At 47.7% G+C, this 20,173-nt stretch overlaps 1 protein-coding gene across 1 annotated transcript in view; it reads left to right on the plus strand.

The window, feature by feature from the left end:
* The first annotated feature begins 6,668 nt into the window (after positions 1-6,668).
* The window catches only part of KCNN1 (potassium calcium-activated channel subfamily N member 1), a 214,374-nt gene continuing 200,869 nt past the window's right edge, over positions 6,669-20,173 (plus strand). The window contains exon 1 of the mRNA XM_069217046.1: positions 6,669-7,895. Within this exon, the coding sequence (XP_069073147.1) occupies positions 6,702-7,895 (1,194 nt within the window). The 5' untranslated portion in view covers positions 6,669-6,701. The remainder of the gene's footprint in view (positions 7,896-20,173) is intronic.

The raw sequence follows: 20,173 nt of genomic DNA on the forward strand, positions 1-20,173 counted from the left end.
ACACACAGATGTTGTATACACAGATATTTGATATATAGATGAAGGACACACAGACGTTGGATACACAGATATTTGATATATAGATGAGGGACACACAGACGTTGGAAACACAGATATTTGATATATAGATGAGGGATACACAAATGATGGATACACAGATATTTGATTTATAGATGAGGATACATTGGATTCACAGATATTTGATATATTGCGAGGGTCACACAATTGTCGGATACACTGATATTTGATATATAGATGAGAGACACAAATGTCAGGCAGGCAAGTATTTGATATATAAGTGAGGGACAAACAGTTGTCGGATACACATGTATTTGATATATAGATGAGGGACACACAGATGTTGGATACACAGATATTTGATATATAGATGAGGGACACACAGACGTTGGAAACACAGATATTTGATATATAGATGAGGGACACACAAATGATGGATACACTGATATTTGATATATAGATGAGAGACACAAATGTCAGGCAGGCAAGTATTTGATATATAAGTGAGGGACACACAGATGTCGGGTACACAGATATTTGATATATAGATGAGGGACACACAGATGTTGGATACACAGATATTTGATATAAATGGATGAGGGACACGCAGATGTTGGATACACGGGTATTTGATATATAGATGAGGGACACACAGATGTCGGATACACAGATATTTGATCTATAGATGAGGGACACACAAATTTTGGATACACTGATATTTGATATATAGGTGAGGGACACACAGATGTTGTATACACAGATATTTGATATATAGATGAAGGACACACAGATGTTGGATACACAGATATTTGATATATAGATGATGGACACACAGATGTTGTATTCACAGATATTTGATATATAGATGGACACACAGATGTTGGATACACCGATATTTGATATATATAGATGAGGGACACACAGATGTCTGATACACAGACATTTGATATATAGATGAGGGACACACAGACGTTGGAAACACAGATATTTGATATATAGATGAGGGACACACAGATGTTGTATACACAGATATTTGATATATAGATGAAGGACACACAGACGTTGGATACACAGATATTTGATATATAGATGAGGGACACACAGATGTCGGATACACAGTTATTTGATATATAGATGAGGGACACACAGATGTTGGATACACAGATATTTGATATATAGATGAGGGACACACAGACGTTGGAAACACAGATATTTGATATATAGATGAGGGATACACAAATGATGGATACACTGATATTTGATTTATAGATGAGGATACATTTGATTCACAGATATTTGATATATAGGTGAGGGTCACACAATTGTCGGATACACTGATATTTGATATATAGATGAGAGACACAAATGTCAGGCAGGCAAGTATTTGATATATAAGTGAGGGACAAACAGATGTCGGGTACACAGATGTTTGATATATAGATGAGGGACACACAGATGTTGGATTCACAGATATTTGATATAAATGGATGAGGGACATGCAGATGTTGGATACACAGGTATTTGATATATAGATGAGGGACACACATATGTTGGACACACAGATATTTGATATATAGATGAGGGACACACAGACGTTGGAAACACAGATATTTGATATATAACTGAGGGACACACAAATGATGGATACACTGATATTTGATATATAGATGAGAGACACAAATGTCAGTCAGGCAAGTATTTGATATATAAGTGAGGGACACACAGATGTCGGGTACACAGATATTTGATATATAGATGAGGGACACACAAATTTTGGATACACTGATATTTGATATATAGATGAGGATACATTGGATTCACAGATATTTGATATATAGGCGAAGGTCACACAGATGTCGGATACACTGATATTTGATATATAGATGAGGGACACATGTCGGATATACAGATATTGGATGTATAGATGAGGGATACACAGATGTCGGATACACAGTTATTTGATAAATAGATGAGGGACACACAGATGTTGGATACACAGTTATCTGATAAATAGATGAGGGACACACAGATGTTGGACACATATATTTGATATATAGATGAGGGACACACAGATGTTGGAAACACAGATATTTGATATATAGATGAGGGATACACAAATGATGGATACAATGATATTTAATTTATAGATGAGGATACATTGGATTCACAGATATTTGATATGTAGGCGAGGGTCACACAATTGTCGGATACACTGATATTTGATATATAGATGAGAGACACAAATGTCAGGCAGGCAAGTATTTGATATATAAGTGAGGGACACACAGATGTCGGGTACACAGATATTTGATATATAGATGAGGGACACACAGATGTTGGATAGACAGATATTTGATATAAAAGGATGAGGGACACGCAGATGTTGGATACACAGGTATTTGATATATAGATGAGGGACACACAGATGTCGGATACACAGATATTTGATATATAGATGAAGATACATTGGATTCACAGATATTTGATATATAGGCGAAGGTCACACAGATGTCGGATACACTGATATTTGATATATAGGTGAGGGACACTTGTCGGATATAAAGATATTTGATATATAGATGAGGGATACACAGATGCCAGATACAAAGATGGGAGATGGATACACAGATGCTGTATGCATAGGTGCATCGCGTGACGAGGATACACGTGCGGAAGAGATACAGAGATATTTGGTACATAGTTGATGGGTACCCAGCTGTTGAATGCACAGGGTCACCATGCACAGGCGATACAGAGGTTTTTAGTGTATTAATGATGGAGACACAGATATTTGATATATAGATGATGAATAAATAGATGCTGAATGCAAATCTGCACCGGGTAGAGGGTATGTGTGAGCGGAGGGGGCTTGGATGACAGATACACAGATATTTTATATACAGGTGACAGGACCACAGACGTCGGACACACAGATGTTTGATACAGGCGAAGGAACCACAGATGTCGGATACACACGTGTCAGATATGTAGATGACGGCAGATGTTTGATACATAGATGATGGGCGGTTTTTGTTCTTGGAAGTACAGGTGCAACACCCCGAGGGAATACAGGGATGTTTGATACAATGATGACGGATACACAGATGTTAGATGCTCAGGTGCCTCATCCGGAGGGGATACAGGTCTGTTTGATACATAGGTGACGGACACACACACTTATTGAATGTTTATACGCATAGTGCTGAGTGGATACAAAAATGTTTGGTACATATATGATGGATAAACACTTATTGAATGTATATATATATGCATAGTGGTGGGGGAATACAGGGATGTTTGGGACATATTTGATGCTTAGACACTTATTGAATGAGGCACCATGATGAGGGGATACAGGAATGTTTGGTAGACCGATGACAGATACACGGTTATTGAATGCACAGGTGATCACTCTGAGAGCATAGAGAGATGTTTGGTACATATATGATGGGTTCACAGTTATGGGATGCACAGGTGGTCACTCAGAGGGGATACAGAGAGGTTTGGTTCATATATGGTGGGTTCACAGTTATTGACTGCACAGGTGATCGCTCAGAGGGGATACAGAGATGTTTGGTACATATATGATGGGTTCACATTTATAGGATGCACAGGTGATCACCCTGAGGGCATAGAGAGATGTTTGGTACATATATGATGGGTTCATATTTATTGACTGCTCATGTGATCACTCTGAGGGGATACAGAGATGTTTGGTACATATATGATGGGTTCACAGTTATAGGATGCACAGGTGATCACTCACAGGGGATACAGAGAGGTTTGGTACATATATGATGGGTTCATAGTTATTGACTGCTCGTGTGATCAATCTGAGGGCATAGAGAGGTGTTTGATACATATATGATGGGTTCACAGTTATTGACTGCACAGGTGTATCACTCAGAGGGTATAGAGAGATGTTTGGTCCATATATGATGGCTTCACAGTATTGACTGCACAGGTGATCACTCTGAGGGCATAGAGAGATGTTTGGTACATATATGAAGGGTTCACAGTTATTGAATGCACAGGTGATCACTCAGAGGGGATACAGAGAGGTTTGGTACATATATGATGGGTTCACATTTATGGGATGCACAGGTGGTCACTCAGAGATGTTTGGTACATATATGATGGGTTCATAGTTATGGGATGCACAGGTGATCACTCTGAGGGCATAGAGAGGTGTTTGGTACATATATGATGGGTTCGGAGTTATGGGATGCACAGGTGATCACTCAGAGCGTATAGAGAGATGTTTGGTACATATATGATGGGTACACAGTTATTGACTGCACAGGTGATCACTCTGAGGGGATACAGAGAGGTTTGGTACATATATGATGGGTTCACATTTATGGGATGCACAGGTGGTCACTCAGAGGGGATACAGAGATGTTTGGTACATATATGATGGGTTCATAGTTATGGGATGCACAGGTGATCACTCTGAGGGCATAGAGAGGTGTTTGGTACATATATGATGGGTTCACAGTTATGGGATGCACAGGTGATCACTCAGAGGGTATAGAGAGATGTTTGGTACATATATGATGGGTTCACAGTATTGACTGCACAGGTGATCACTCTGAGGGCATAGAGAGATGTTTGGTACATATATGATGGGTTCACAGTTATTGACTGCACAGGTGGTCACTCAGAGGGGATACAGAGATGTTTGGTACATATATGATGGGTTCATAGTTATGGGATGCACAGGTGATCACTCTGAGGGCATAGAGAGGTGTTTGGTACATATATGATGGGTTCACAGTTATGGGATGCACAGGTGGTCACTCAGAGGGGATACAGAGATGTTTGGTACATATATGATGGGTTCATAGCTATGGGATGCACAGGTGATCACTCTGAGGGCATAGAGAGGTGTTTGGTACATATATGATGGGTTCACAGTTATGGGATGCACAGGTCACGCTGAGGGCATAGAGAGATGTTTGGTACATATATGATGGGTACACAGTTATTGACTGCACAGGTGATCACTCTGAGGGTATAGAGAGATGTTTGGTACATATATGATGGGTACACAGTTATTGACTGCACAGGTGATCACTCTGGGGGTATAGAGAGATGTTTGGTACATATATGATGGGTACACAGTTATTGACTGCACATGTGATCACTTTGAGGGGACACAGAGATGTTTGGTACATATATGATGGGTTCACAGTTATGGGATGCACAGGTGATCACTCTGAGGGGATACAGAGATGTTTGGTACATATATGATGAGTTCACAGTTATGGGATGCCCAGGTGATCACTCTGAGGGGGAAACAGAGGTGTTTGGTACACATATGATGAGTTCACAGTTATGGGATGCACAGGTCATGCTGAGGGCATAGAGAGATATTTGGTACATATATGATGGGTTCACAGTTATTGACTGCACAGGTGATCACTCTGAGGGTATAGAGAGATGTTTGGTACATATATGATGGGTTCACAGTTATGGGATGCACAGATCATGCTGAGGGCATAGAGAGATGTTTGGTACATATATGATGGGTTCACAGTTATTGACTGCACAGGTGATCACTCTGAGGGTATAGAGAGATGTTTGGTACATATATGATGGGTTCACAGTTATTGACTGCACAGGTGATCACTCTGAGGGTATAGAGAGATGTTTGGTACATATATGATGGGTTCACAGTTATGGGATGCACAAGTCATGCTGAGGGCATAGAGAGATGTTTGGTACATATATGATGGGTTCACAGTTATTGACTGCACAGGTGATCACTCTGAGGGTATAGAGAGATGTTTGGTACATATATGATGGGTTCACAGTTATGGGATGCACAGGTGATCACCCAGAGGGCATAGAGAGATGTTTGGTACATATATGATGGGTTCACAGTTATGGGATGCACAGGTGATCACTCTGAGGGTATAGAGAGATGTTTGGTACATATATGATGGGTTCACATTTATAGGATGCACAGGTGATCACTCTGAGGGCATAGACAGATGTTTGGTACATATATGATGGGTTCACATTTATAGGATGCACAGGTGATCACTCTGAGGGTATAGAGAGATGTTTGGTACATATATGATGGGTTCACAGTTATTGACTGCACAGGTGTATCACTCTGAGGGGATACAGAGATGTTTGGTACATATATGATGAGTTCACAGTTATGGGATGCCCAGGTGATCACTCTGAGGGGGAAACAGAGGTGTTTGGTACACATATGATGAGTTCACAGTTATTGAATGCACGGATGCTTCACCCATGGGATACAGGGATGCTTGGTCCGTATATGATGGATGCACAGTTACTGGAGATGTTTGACACACAGGCGACGGACACACAGTTATCACATACGTAGCTCACAGCAGGTGTTTGCCTCACGGATGTCGGGTGCACACGGCGGAAACACCAGGCCCGCTCGGTAGCCATGGCATGCGCGCACGCACGATCCCCGCACGCACAGCTATTTCCCATGCTCGTAGGGCCCGATCCCATGATCCTGCGCCCCTGCCCTCGCGCCGCTCCCGCGCTATGGCGGATAGCTCGTCGGGTGATGCCAATGTGCCGGTGAACTGAAGTGCGTGTCTTCTTGTTGCAGAGGAGAGGAGACCGAGGCGGTCCCTGGCAATGAAGCATTTCATCTTTAACTGTGGGCGCGGCATCCCTGCCGGGAGGACGTCATGAGGGTAGTTCTGGTCCAACCCACCAATCAGACGGGCCGCCTGGACTCCACCAGCAGCCAGGCAGCCCCGAGCCAGCAGCAGCGCCCAGATGACAAGCAGGTGGAGGCTGCTGAGGGCATGCAGCAGCAGCCGGGGGCTGTCCCGCCGCACCCCCAGCGCCAGGCCACCGTGCGCCACTGCCTGCAGCGGAGGGACCTCGGATCAGCCCCTCAGCAGAGAGGCCAAGCTCTGAAACTGGGCTCCTCTGACCTCCAGCACCCGCCCCAGCCCAGCCCTGAGTCCGGGCAGGGGGCTGCTGCGGCCCGGCCCTGGGCTCTCAAGGACCCTCCGTCGGGCACTGCCAGCCTGAGCCAAGGCGGCCTCCTTGGGCACCTCAAGCAGCCGCAGGTGGCACAGGGAGGGGTCCCGCAGCAGCCCGGCCAGGCGCCCCCTCCCCTGGACCGCAGCCTGCCGTTCAACAAGGGACCTGTGTTTCAACACCACAGCCGACCCCCGAGCCCGGGATGTGCCCCCCAGCAGCGCCATCAGACCCTCAGCACGGGGGCCCCCCTACAGCACCCCGGCCAAGGAGCTGCCTTTCACCCCGGCAGGCTTAACCGAGCGGATTCTGTCCAGCGCCACAGCCAGGGAGGGGCACCCCTGCACCACCCAGAGCCCGGGCACCCCACTCCCCAGCGGTGCCAACAGGTCCACCCTCTCCAAACCCTGGGGACGGACCCGCAGCCCCTCGGGCCATGCCAGGACGCAGAGGAGCATCCCCTGCGCCACGGCGCCGTGCCGGGCGCTCCGTGCCACCACCCTGGTGGTAACTGCAGCGTCGCCGATCTCCCACCCTGGACCTACCCGCAGGACCCGCAGAACCTCCCCCAGGACCTCCCGCCGAAGGGCTGCAGGTGGGAGCAGAAGCCGGGATTGCAGCAATCCGCCAGCAGGCACCAACAGGAGGGTCTCGGGCAGGACCAACAGGTGCCCGGGCACGATTCCACCTGGTGCCAGTGCCGGGCCGAGGACTGGCAGCCCTCCCTGCACCCGACGCCGTGTCACTGCAAGCCAACGGAGAAAAATCAATGCGTCCCGGCGCAGCCCCGGCACCCCGAGGCCAGGCTGCCTGGAAACAGGGCTAGCAGGAGCCAGAACTCCCCCTGCCCCTGGCAGCAGCTCGGAAACCAGAGCCCTGGCGGCGAGCAGCAGGTACATTTATATTTCAGCATGCGGTCTTATCGAGTGTGTGTGCCCTGGGGGTGGAGGGGGGGCTCCGAGTGCCCCAACTGGGACCGCAGACTGTGCCAGCCGCTGCGCCAAGAGAGCCAGGGGCCGCCGCCGGCTGTGCGCCCAGGTAAGTGCCCTCTCACCCACCTCCGTCGGAGCCCCGGGTGCAGTCTTTGTGTGTGGGGGGCGGTAGTGCCCGCAGAGTGGGGGGCTGGTGCAGGAAGGATGGTTGGTCAGTGAGGTGGAGAAATAGATGGGGCTAGGGGAGGGCAGGGTGGACGAGGGGGTTGCGGTGCCAAGAAACAGACACCTTTCGAATGGGTGGTTGGAAGAGACCTCTTGTTATCAGGGACATGGAGAGACGAGGATACAGAGTGGGGAGAGAGAGAGACGCGGAGGGGGGGAGGCTGGGGCAGCGGGGCAAGGAGCCGAAGGTAAAGAGACAGACGGAGAAACGAGACGGAGGGGTGTAGAGTGGGGTGGGAGAGAGGCCGAAAAGGGTGGAAGAGACTCAAAGAGAGAGCAGGAGAGAACAGACACAGCTGCAAGAGAGAGGTAGACCGGTAGGACAGGCGGAGAGGACGAGTGAGAGAGGGGGGCGAAGACAGAGAGAGAGGCAAAGAAACAGAGCAACATGAGAGAGATGCAGAGAGAGGGCGGAGACGCTGGAGACCGAGATAGGGTGGAGGGCGATGTACAGACAGAGAGGGAGAGGCGAGGTTGCACCAGAATCCTGCATGTTGCTGCGCTTTACTCTGTCTCCTGATCCGGTGTGTGGGAGGGGACCACTGGTGGCAGTTCAGACACCTGTGTCTGTCGGTCTGTCTGTCTGCTCACAGGCTTGGCTCCGATTGGCTGTCTGTATATGGCTATAGGCCCCCAATGCACACACCTCCGTGTGCTCGTGTGTGCTCTTCAGTTTGCGGAGGACTTGCTAACACTTGAGAATCCTGGCTCATCCTTCGCTTACATGTGCTGCCCGGGTCACGCCACGTGTGACCCTGGGACTGTCCCTGTGCAAAGCTCTCTGTCCAGTGTCTGGATCCGAGGCCCCTCTCTGCCAGCAGACAGACCTCCAAGCACAGCATGCAAATGGCCGTGTCTGCACTTAATGCGGGGAGGCGTCTGCTTTGTAATATGAATTACAGGGCAGATGACACATGTTTTCGAAAAAGTTGTGCGATAGAAATGGGCTCGTGTGTGACCATTCTTTGGGGTTGTCGACCACCCCGCCAGAGCGAAGAGGAGAGAGTGATGGGGCTTGGTGGGGAGGGCAGGGGTGATTAGGTGAAGTGGTGTGGGGGAGACAGGGGGGAGGGCCCTTCTGCTTTCCCTAGCACAGTGTGCTGAGGGGAGAGAGGTCAGTGCCTGGCCACATAGAGGATGGGCAGATTAGTGCGGAGAGAGAGGCAGTGCCTCTCACGCTAGAGGGAGGCCAGAGTACTGGGGAGAGAGGCAGTGGCTCTCATGCTAGAGGATGGCCAGAGTAGTGTAGAGGGAGAGGCAGTGTCTCTCATGCTAGAGGGAGGCCAGGGTACTGTGGGGAGAGAGAGGCAGTGCCTCTCACGCTAGAGGGAGGCCAGAGTACTGGGGAGAGAGGCAGTGTCTCTCATGCTGGAGGGAGGCCAGTGTACTGTGGAGAGAGAGAGAGGCAGTGTCGCTCATGCTAGAGGGAGGCCTGGGTACTGTGGAGAGGGAGGGGCAGTGTCTCTCATGCTAGAGGGAGGCCAGTGTACTGTGGAGAGAGGGAGAGAGGCAGTGTCTCATGCTAGAGGGAGGCCAGAGAACTGTGGAGAGAGAGAGAAGCAGTGTCTCTCATGCTAGAGGGAGGCCAGAGTACTGTGGAAAGAGAGATGCAGTGTCTCATGCTAGAGGGAGGCCAGTGAACTGCGGGGAGAGAGAGAGGAAGTGCCTCTCATGCTAGAGGGAGGCCAGAGTACTATGGGGAAAGAGAGAGGCAGTGTCTCATGCTAGAGGGGGGCCAGGGTGCTGGGGAGAGAGGCAGTGTCTCTCATGCTAGAGGGAGGCCAGAGTACTGTGGGAAGAGAGAGGCAGTGTCTCTCATGCTAGAGGGAGGCCAGAGTACTGTAGAGAGAGAGAGAGAGTGTCTCTCATGCTAGAGGGAGGCCAGTGTACTGTGGAGAGAGAGAGGCAGTGTCTCATGCTAGAGGGAGGCCAGTGTACTGTGGGGAGAGAGAGAGGCAGTGTCTCTCATGCTAGAGGGAGGCCAGGGTACCTTGGAGAGAGAGAGGCAGTGTCTCTAATGCTAGAGGGAGGCCAGTGTACTGTGGAGAGAGAGAGGCAGTGTCTCTCATGCTAGAGGGAGGCCAGTGTACTGTGGAGAGAGAGAGGCAGTGTCCCTCATGCTAGAGGGAGGCGGGCGAGTGGTGCTGTGGGGAGAGAGAGAGGCAGTGTCTCTCATGCTAGAGTGAGGCCAGTGTACTGTGGAGAGAGAGAGGCAGTGTCTCTCATGCTAGAGGGAGGTGGGCGAGTGGTGCTGTGGGGAGAGAGGGTGCGGCCCAGGCCCGAGGGAGGGACGCTAACGCTGTGGTTAGAGGGGTGCGGGAGGCGACAGGAGCATGGTTGGGGGGGGGCCATGGGGGGTTGCGAAGGGTGCTCTCTGCTGGCGGGTGTGTGCTGTAGGTGGAGAGGGGAAGCAACGTCTTGCTGGTTGGGCAGAGGGTGGCTGTGGCTGGAGAGGGGAAGAGGTGCTCAGACAGGGTCCTCCAGCTGGCATCTTGGCTTAGTGTGGTCACCTGGGAGGGGCGTGTAGTGTGAGGCAGCGCCACCCACAGGTGGCACGCTATCTGCCCAGGACAGTGGTATATTCTGTCTGTATCCAGCCCCGCCCCCTACTCACAGACACACCTTTCTGTGTATGCATTAGGGGGCGTGTGATATACCCTGTCACACGTGACTGAGCAGACGTGTGTGCATCCGGGAGAGGGTGGCACTGTCTGCCAGACACTAAAAGTGTAAGTGACGGGGGAGTGGGCACTGCACTCATGGAGCACTTCACCCAGATTTGGGCAGCAAGTGCCAGGCAGCCGGGATTGCCAGGGGTAAGGGGTTGGGTGATTTACTGACAGGCAGGTGTGCTGCAGTCAGTTGCGGGTCACCTCTCTCTCTCTCTCTCTCTCTCTCTCTCTCTCTCTCTATATATATATATATATATATTAATTTCCAATAAAGGTACATAGACTATTATACGTATTACAGTCATAGTTTATTTTTTGCTTTTTGCTGGTTGAAAGTCTGTCATTCACATGAATGAGTTCACCCGAATGAATTCTTGCTGGTGATGGGTGCACAGAAGTGAGGTCACTCCCTCGGATACTGGTGTTTGCAAACACCACTGCGTGTTAAATGACACGAGTCAGATAAATACGATACAGGGGAGTAAAGTGATCGCCACTGTACTTTATTAGGATGTTGTAAGCCACCGAGTGTTCCAGGAGTAAATGTGAAATTAGTGTTGTGAAATTAAATGTACCAAGGAGCAGCACAAAATAGGCTGCAAAAATATATTTTAAACCTGTTGAGTGAAGGCCGTGGACGAAACTGCCTTCAGTTCACAATATGTAGTAACATGGATGGATAATCTTGTTTTTTTTGTAGGGAACTGCACGAGGGTATTAAATTATTACAGTACTGTAGCAATGTCATTTTCTTATTACAGGTGGCTGACTAGTGTGTCACATCCTGCCTAGACTAAGAAACACAAGGACAGGTTTTTTCCTAACAGATTTTTTTTTAAACACAGAATTCAATTCACTATAAAGATATATATGTACATTTTGTTTTCATATATGAATATGCATATTTGTGTGTTAATATAGATAGGTAGCTAGATGGATAGATAGATGGATAGATATTTCCCAGTGGTGATTGCCACAAGGTAGTTCTAATTAGGTCAGCATTTCAATAGGAAATGCCTTTTTTTGTTTTACTAATAACTTTGTTTCAGTTTGATGAATTTTCACAAACGTTTCCATAAAAGTACTCTTTTTGGCCTAGTTTGTGTACTAGTTTGGGGTCCTCTGTGAAGCTGGGACGGAGAAAATTGGGACTCTCAAAGTCCAAAATCCCCATAAATTTTCAAGAGACTTTTTGAGAAAAGCAATATTGCAAACGTTGCTGAAGGGAATTACACCAAATCTGTCACAAAGCTAGCTCTTAGTTAAAAAACAAAAACTGTGCTTTTTGTGATTTGGTATAAATCTATTGAGTAGTTTTTGAAACATCCAACAAAAACAAATTTGCATATCTGGACGGTTGCATTCAAGGGACTCCGGCAAAAGTCCCTCAAACCCAAATTTCAAAAATAGTGTTCTGAATGGCCCAAGAGACTGCTTTGCCCTTGGGCCCATTCGCTCTGAGAGCGAACGCTCTGATTGGCTGCCGTCATGAAGAAAAATGTTTGTGGCAGCCATTACATGACTCGGGGATTTAGTCCTCTGTTCTGTATTTTTAATTTAAAAAAATAAGGAGGCATGGTAAGGATACCATGCTCCCTTAGTCCTTGTGTGTGTGGGGGGGACTCAAAATTGTTTAAAAAATACAGCCGTTTTTGTTGTGATCATACATATATATATATATATATATATATATATATATATGTTCACTGAAAAAAGAAGTTAGAAACTGAGTTATGCTTGAGGCTCACATTCCTAAAACCGATTAATTTGACCAGTTATGTGTAGAACTCACACAACATAAGTCACAGTGAACCGCCATGAACAAAAGGCTTTACTATAGAGCAATATGCATAATTTAGGAAATAAAATGTAGTAGTCGCCTTTTTTATTGGGACATACCCTGGTGTTTCCCCGCTTTCTCTGGGCTTGTTAGCCTTTCATCATTTCAATGTGTCCAGCCTCGCAACAGCACAAACGACCATCTTAGAAACTTAAAATGGCCGTTTAGATATCCTTTTCTGATTAAAATAGTAATGCTTAGAGGCTATCTAATGCAGGCTGGTCTAAGTGGCTTCATGATTACTTGTGTTCTGTAATGTTTGAATGAATACCAGCAGCACCCACTCGCCGCACATCCAGAACCTCGCGCCTACATGATGGGTTTAGCTGAAGCCCAGGGAATGGATCTGAGCTTTGAGCTATTTGATAGCATTCCAATAAATGCAGGGTGTATATTTTGGTATCTGTGGGTGTGGGCACCCTAGGATGAACGCCAAAAGTTTTCTTTCTTTTTGTCCATTTTGATTACTGATGCTGCAGTTCAGAGCAGAAAAGCCTCAGGACTGTAATGTACCATCAATGTGAAAGGACTCCATGCCTCGCCTCCCTTTTTGGGACCAGTAGACGGCAATCTCAGTGAAGCTGTGGAGTGGGGCTGTGTGCCCAGTTTCAACTTTGCCTACAAACTTCGGCAACGTTGGCAAACTTCTCCCTTCGCCATGGCGAATGACATTTTCTGATATTGCCTGACTTTGATGAAGTGAAGGTAAATCTTTCTTTTAGGCCTGGATGAAATTTAAATTAGAGCATTAGAGCTCTACTGAAGGCAGTGGAGTGGCTCCGGGCTTGTAATGGCCTGTATAAACCCGGACCTCCACATTCCAATGTCTGCCTTCATGTTTTCCCTTTTTAATTTAGAACATTCCACCATTAGCGGGTGGAATGTTCTGATAGCCTCATAGTCCTTCTGCCTCAGGATATACTGGTTGTTAAAGGCCCTCACCCTCATTATAAGCCCTCACCTGCGGCACAGCCCTATAACTCAGGGTCAGAGACCTTAACAACAAATATAGCTCTCTGCAGCAGGGTATAAGGCTATATTACGCATGCATACTTCTCATAATCTGGGGGATTTTAAGTTCTGCTTATACAAAACTCCCCAAATTTGATCATTATGCCATTTCATGTGAATATGTTCCTTGTGTGGTTAAAATTAACAGTGAATGGCACAATTTGACAGAATGACAGACTCACCTTCCACACCCCCACCCGCAATCTTCGCTCCACCAGCCTCGCCCTCGCCTCCATCCCCCGCATCCGCCGCACCACCGCCGGAGGAAGATCCTTCTCTCACCTAGCCGCCAAGACCTGGAACTCGCTACCGCTCCACCTTCGCCAGACCCAAGACCTCTTGACATTCAGGAAACATCTCAAGACATGGCTCAATGACCAGTAGCTCCACCCCACCAGCGCCCTGAGACCCTAACGGTGATTAGTGCTCTCTATAAATCCTTGATTGATTGATTGACAATTTGTGGTAAAAAAAATATTGCTGCCATCACAGGGAACAACAGAACAGGAGCTACTGTTGTTAGTAGTGCTTTTGTTTAAACGCGTCCTCACGCCAAAAAACTGATGCAAGGATGTATTTCACACTAAAATGTAGTGTGAACAAAACAGATTTGCATTTTGCCAAGCAACAGCTGTGAATGACAACATAGGAATGTTGGAGCGCCGGGCTTCTACAGGCCATTAAAAGCCCGGAGCACGCCATTGTTTTCAATGGAGCTCCCACCACTCCAATGTTCTAATTTGGAATACTTTAGCATTTATTTCATGTAATTACACAAAAGCAAATTACCCACATTTTATACACCACTACTATTTTTCCATGCAGCTGAAGGTGTCACCTGAGCAGGGTGAGATATCCGATGCAGAGAAATGCCCTTATTTTTCCCCACTTCAACTCAAGTTGGCAGGTAAGTGGGTGTCAGTAGGAAAATGGCACAGCCCTTCTTTACCCCGGACATCCAGGCCGAAGGAGCAAGCTTCTGCCAGAATGTGAGCTTATGCAAAAAGAACAGTTGATGGACGGAATGTAGACCAAATCATTCACCCCCAGTCACAGATCTGGGTTTAATCCATCAGTTTTTCTTTGCTCACCATGTCATTACAGTTTGGACCCAGCCATATGCAAATGTGAGAATGTGAGCTTATGGCCAGGCATTCATGGGGAAAAGAGCCCCTGAGCAGGGAGGTGGGTCCTGCAGTCTTGAATGGCAGTAGGATTGTGTTTTCAATGTTGCAGATGGTGTCCTTTTACCTCAATTTTTTCTAAGAAATCTCCCAGCTCTGCACAGTTTCAAAAACATTTAGATTGAATCGCAAGACATTCCACTTCGCATCTTTACACACTCCTTCCAGAGACCAGGTGGTTGTGATGCTGCAAATTGATTTATTTATTTTTCCAAACTTTCATGAACATCTACAGAAAGTTTTACAACTTTGAGTTGTTTGCACAGATTGTTTCGAGGTATGTGCATGAAAATGGGGACTTTTGTACCAATCTGTGTCCTGGTTTGACACCAATATAGTGCCAGGTGCACAAAGCCATACTGCAGTGGCAACAGCTGTAAGGTTTGCAGCAGCAATAAGGCTTTTTACAAGGTACAAGGACCCTTTTAGGACTTTGAACAGAGAGATTTTGAGTTTCTTTCTAAAGTGCAAATAGGAAAAGATATGTGAAGGATGCACCACTGCTGTTTACGAGTCATAAGTGACACATGGGACCAGAGACCATGGATCAGGTACCGAAACCTGAGTTGGGATGGGAACTGATTCGCAAACCCTGTCCCTGTTAGACAGCCATGTTGTGGCCTTAAGGGTACCAGGCGGTGTTCCAGCAGACCACTGCCTGCTCTCTGATGTCGTCCCAAATGGTATTTCTTACAAAGCATCACATGTCCTTTATTATAGGCTAAGGTGGAATTCTATTACGCTGTCATAATTTGTCTAATTTGGGGAATTTTGCACTACTTTTGTTATGCAAAATTCCAACTACTCCACTTCATATAATTAAATACCATTTGAGGTAAAAATGTCTAGCCAATGCACGATTCGCTGTAAAAATGTACAATGAACGCAAAGAACAGAACATTTGCATCTCTTTTTCACAGTGAATTTGGTTAAATGCATCCTCGTGTCAAAAACTGATGCAAAAACACATTTCATGCTAAATGACATGACAGGTTTGCATTTCATATAATTATTAACAATTTCACAAAATTGTGCAATCGTTTTGCATAAGTATGCAAAATCACATTACTTGAATTTCGCACACACCTACTTTAATGCACTGAGCTGTTTTAACAAAAAATTTTTTTTTCAAGTTGCAAACCCATATTTAGGGAAGGAGGTCTGCTGTCCTTACAGACCTTCATTCCTCCACTGGCAGCCAACCAAAAAAGGTTGCAAACTGTGACCTGCCTCATTAATATTCAGAAGACATATTACGGATTGTTTTGTGACCCCTTGCGAATGGGCGATATGTGATGTAACTTACTAGTACATGTTCTATCAGCACAAAGCTCACATCGTGAATTGCACACCCATTCACAAGCCAGTCAGTGTGCAAATAGCACATCATTTTTTGCAAACAGTTGTTCATCCATCGGGCCCTGTGTGCTGGTGTGCAAGGCAGTGTGCTCCCACCCCCATTTTGTGATTGGCTCCTATGAGTGACTGGGCTGATGAGCTCACTGGGAAGCACCTTTGCCCTGGGAGTGGTACAGAAGCCTGAGGAGACTGTGAAGAGCATTGCCCTTACCTGCCCATTTAAGCTGTTACTCTCTGTTAGAGGAGGGCAAATACCCTGAAACACCTCTAGACATACCCAGCACTGGGTGCACCAACAATGGAGAATACTGAAGACTTTTAACTAAAGTGAGTGTTACCGTGCACTGCATTTACCACAATTCATCTGGGTGAATTCTGTGCTGGTATGCCGGGCAGTGTGCTCACTCTCCTCTTTTGTGATTGGCTGCTTTGAGTTACTGGGATCCTCACACAGAGACCTTTCAGTTACCCAGGTCTTTGTACAACACTCTTGTGCACCCTATCTACTTTTGCCGACACCCTGGGCCAGAGTTCGCTCATACCACAGCTAAACACGCAAAGTTCCATGAGAGTCCAGAACTATGAGCTGGAAAAACTGACCTAAGGTCCAGCTAAATAGCCGTTGACCATTGGCCCCTTTCTCTTGCAGTTTCATCCTGTTCAAGTCTGTACTCATGATAGTGCCATAGTAAGGGCACCAAAGTACAGTATCCGGGCGCACACACTGAAAATCTATGTGTATACACCTGATTCTTTACCACAATAACACACATTAAACCTGCTCAGCAGAAAATGAAGGTTCACAATCAATGCCCATTCAGTCCTTGGCCTCTCCATTGAGACTGACAGTTTTGGTGCACATTTCTGCCAATGTGATGGTATCTGTGTGACATTGCTGCGTGCCAAAGGAGTGAACTCAGAAGTGCAACTCATTCCACGTCAGATCAGGGCAAGCGGTTAAACCTGTTTTTAATCAGAGCCAAATTAAGCAACTGTCAAGAAAAAGCACTGGCAAAGCTACTAGGTTGGGTTTCAATTTGGTAGTGCACACAGCACAACTTCATCAGAGAAAAACGCCATGGGGGAGCCAGCAGGAGTGGCTGGAGTTGTCAATCAATCAATAAGTAGATTTGTAGAGCGCTTCTTGTCACCCGTGAGGATATCCAGGCGCAGGCAGGGTCCAGCTGATTACCAAATATTCAGGTCTTCAGGGACTTTTGAAACTCTAGAAGAGATGAAGAGGTCTGGACATGAAAGGGTAGCTCCTTCCATGCCTTGGCTGCGAGTAAGGAGAAAGAGCGACCTTTGCATCTACTACATCAGATGCGGGCAAGGGTTAGTTAAAGGGACGCGGGACTGAGGTCTCTGATGAGCTGATGGAAGTTCAGGCGGTGGCTCAAGTAGGTGGGTCTTCAGCTGCGCAGGGTCTTGAAAGGGGGGGTCAGGAGCTTAACTGGCATCTTTTGTGCACAAGGAGCCAGTGGAGGTCCCTGAGGAAGGGGATGATGTGGATTCGTCTTTGGAGATCCAGGACAAGTCTGTCTGCAGAGCTCTGTATGGTCTGTAGTTGTTGGAAGAGGTGAGCTGCGATCTTTGCTTAGAGAGAGCTGCCGTAGTCTAGTCGGCTGGAGATGATGGTCTGGGTGATGATGCATCTTAAGCTTGGGGTGGCCATCTGAATATCCCACGAAGCATGCAGAGCATGAAGAAGCAGGAGGAGGAGACAGAGTTGACCTGAGTCGTGTTGATTAGTTTGTTGCCCAGAATGATGCCTGGGTTCCTAGCGTGGCCAGTGGGGATAGGAATAGGTCCGAGTTCTGAGGGCCACCAGGATATATCTCATGGGGAGCTTTTGTTTCTAAAGATCAGCACCTCTCCTATGTCTGGGTTGAGCTTCAGTCAGTTGTCCTTCATTCAGTTGGCGACGTCTGTCCTGCAGTTGTTAAAGTTGGTCTTGGTGTTGGTGGTGTTGTCAGAGAGAGAGAGAGGATGAGTTGTGTGTCGTTGGCATAAGGTATGATGTTGAGCCTGTGGTTATGGCGATGCTGGCCAGAGGTGTCATATAAGTGTTGAAAAGAGGGGGGCTAAGCGAGGATCCTTGGGGTACTCCACAGATGACGTCCTTAGGTTCAGTGTGAAGGTCAGACTTTTTGCATTCTTCTGGTGAGGAAAGAGGCGATCAATCTGAGAGCGGCTCCTTGGATGCCTATGTTGTGCGGCCTTGTGATGAGTGTGTGGTGGGAGACCGTATTGAAGGCTACCGAGAGGTCTAGGAGGATCAGAGCTGCAGACTCTCTTCAGGCCAGTATGGCTCAGATGTCATCGGTAGCCGCAGTGAGGGGTGTCTTGTGCTGTGGTTGCTGTAGAATCTGGATTGGGAGAAGTTGAGTAGGAGGTTCTGTTCCAGATGTGAGGGGAGTTGTTGGTTAATGTCTTTTGCTAATACATTGGCCGGGAGCAGGGAGATCAGTTGCGTTGGATGGGGTCTGCTGATGGTTTCTTCAGTAGGAGTATTGACTTCTGCATGTTTTCAGTCCTCGGGGAAGGTGGCCATGGCAACTGAGTTGTTGAACGAGGTGGTGAGTATGTCACTGATTCTAGCTTCGCCTAGGTTGAAGGTGTGGGGAAGGCGTGGGTGGGTCGTGGCCTTTGAGTGGACCGAGGTCATGATGGAGGTGGGTCCTGTGGGGGAGCTGGCTCCATGCTGTTTGTCTGTGGTGGTAGCGGGGTTGTTGTGTTGCTTGAAGAGTTGTGAAGTAGTCCCACATGCAGTTAAATGCAAGTAGTTGAGTGGAGGTGGAAGGAGACCCCCACAAAGCTACCACTATTACGTGAGAGAAGAACCCACTGGGCTGAGCCAATACTTGATGGACAAAGTCTCAAGCCAATGAATGGAAGAGGCTGCTAGAAGAAACTGAATGACTGAAAGAGAGGGACCCACAACTCACTCTATATATATGTTGTAAACAACAGGTCTGTTTGCCGCAACCCAGACATAAAGAGGGCCTGTACCCCTCGGTTCATCCCCCTACACCAGCCTGTCCCTGCCTACAGTTTCACCCAAGTGCTCCAGGAAAAAGGGCTCAGCAAACACTAATGTCACATCCTGAACCCACCCATTTGTTGCAGGGCTCGGCTGAGAGGCCAAACAACGACTGAACATTAATACACAGAGGTGAAAGTGGTGGTAAGTTAGTCACTGCCAGACAGGGAGGACCCCAGGCCCAGGTGGTCTCAGTCCGGCCCTATCTGAGGCAATGTTGCTCCTGTATATGCATAAGTGCCTAGGGGTGGCTCGTGTTAATGTGGGCGCCAGTGACGGTATTCAGCACCCCAGCGCCATTAAACATTGCCCTTGCCATGGGATCTCCTCACCCACCCAGGGAATGTTTTGTGCCAATCAAACTCAAGGCACAAAACTACTGTTGGAGGAAATTGGTTTTTGGATCCGTGAAAATGCAATTATTTCCGTCGTGTCAGCCACCCAGAGGACTGGCATTTGTGGTATATTTGTACCTTCACCCGATCACCTCCTGTACCCACGTGCCCTCCTAATCATCTTGTATATGTGAGTGCCAGGCTCGTGGTTATTGGTCAGCGGGCAGGGTCTCCTACACCGGTTACTGCTCATGGCCCTGCTGGGGACCAGCGTCTCCCACACCGGTTAGTACTCATGGGTCTCCCACACCGGTTCTTTCTCAGAGCCATGCTGGGGACCAGGGTCTCCCACACCGGTTCTTTCTCAGAGCCCTGCCGGGGACCAGGGTCTCCCACACCGGTTACTGCTCATGGGCCTCCCACACCGGTTCTTTCTCAGAGCCATGCTGGGGACCAGGGTCTCCCACACCGGTTCTTTCTCAGAGCCATGCTGGGGACCAGGGTCTCCCACGCCGGTTCTTTCTCAGAGCCCTGCCGGGGACCAGGGTCTCCCACACCGGTTCTTGCTGA

This window comes from Pleurodeles waltl, chromosome 12 (genome assembly GCF_031143425.1).
Source record: "Pleurodeles waltl isolate 20211129_DDA chromosome 12, aPleWal1.hap1.20221129, whole genome shotgun sequence".
In the NCBI taxonomy this organism is placed as follows: domain Eukaryota; kingdom Metazoa; phylum Chordata; class Amphibia; order Caudata; family Salamandridae; genus Pleurodeles; species Pleurodeles waltl.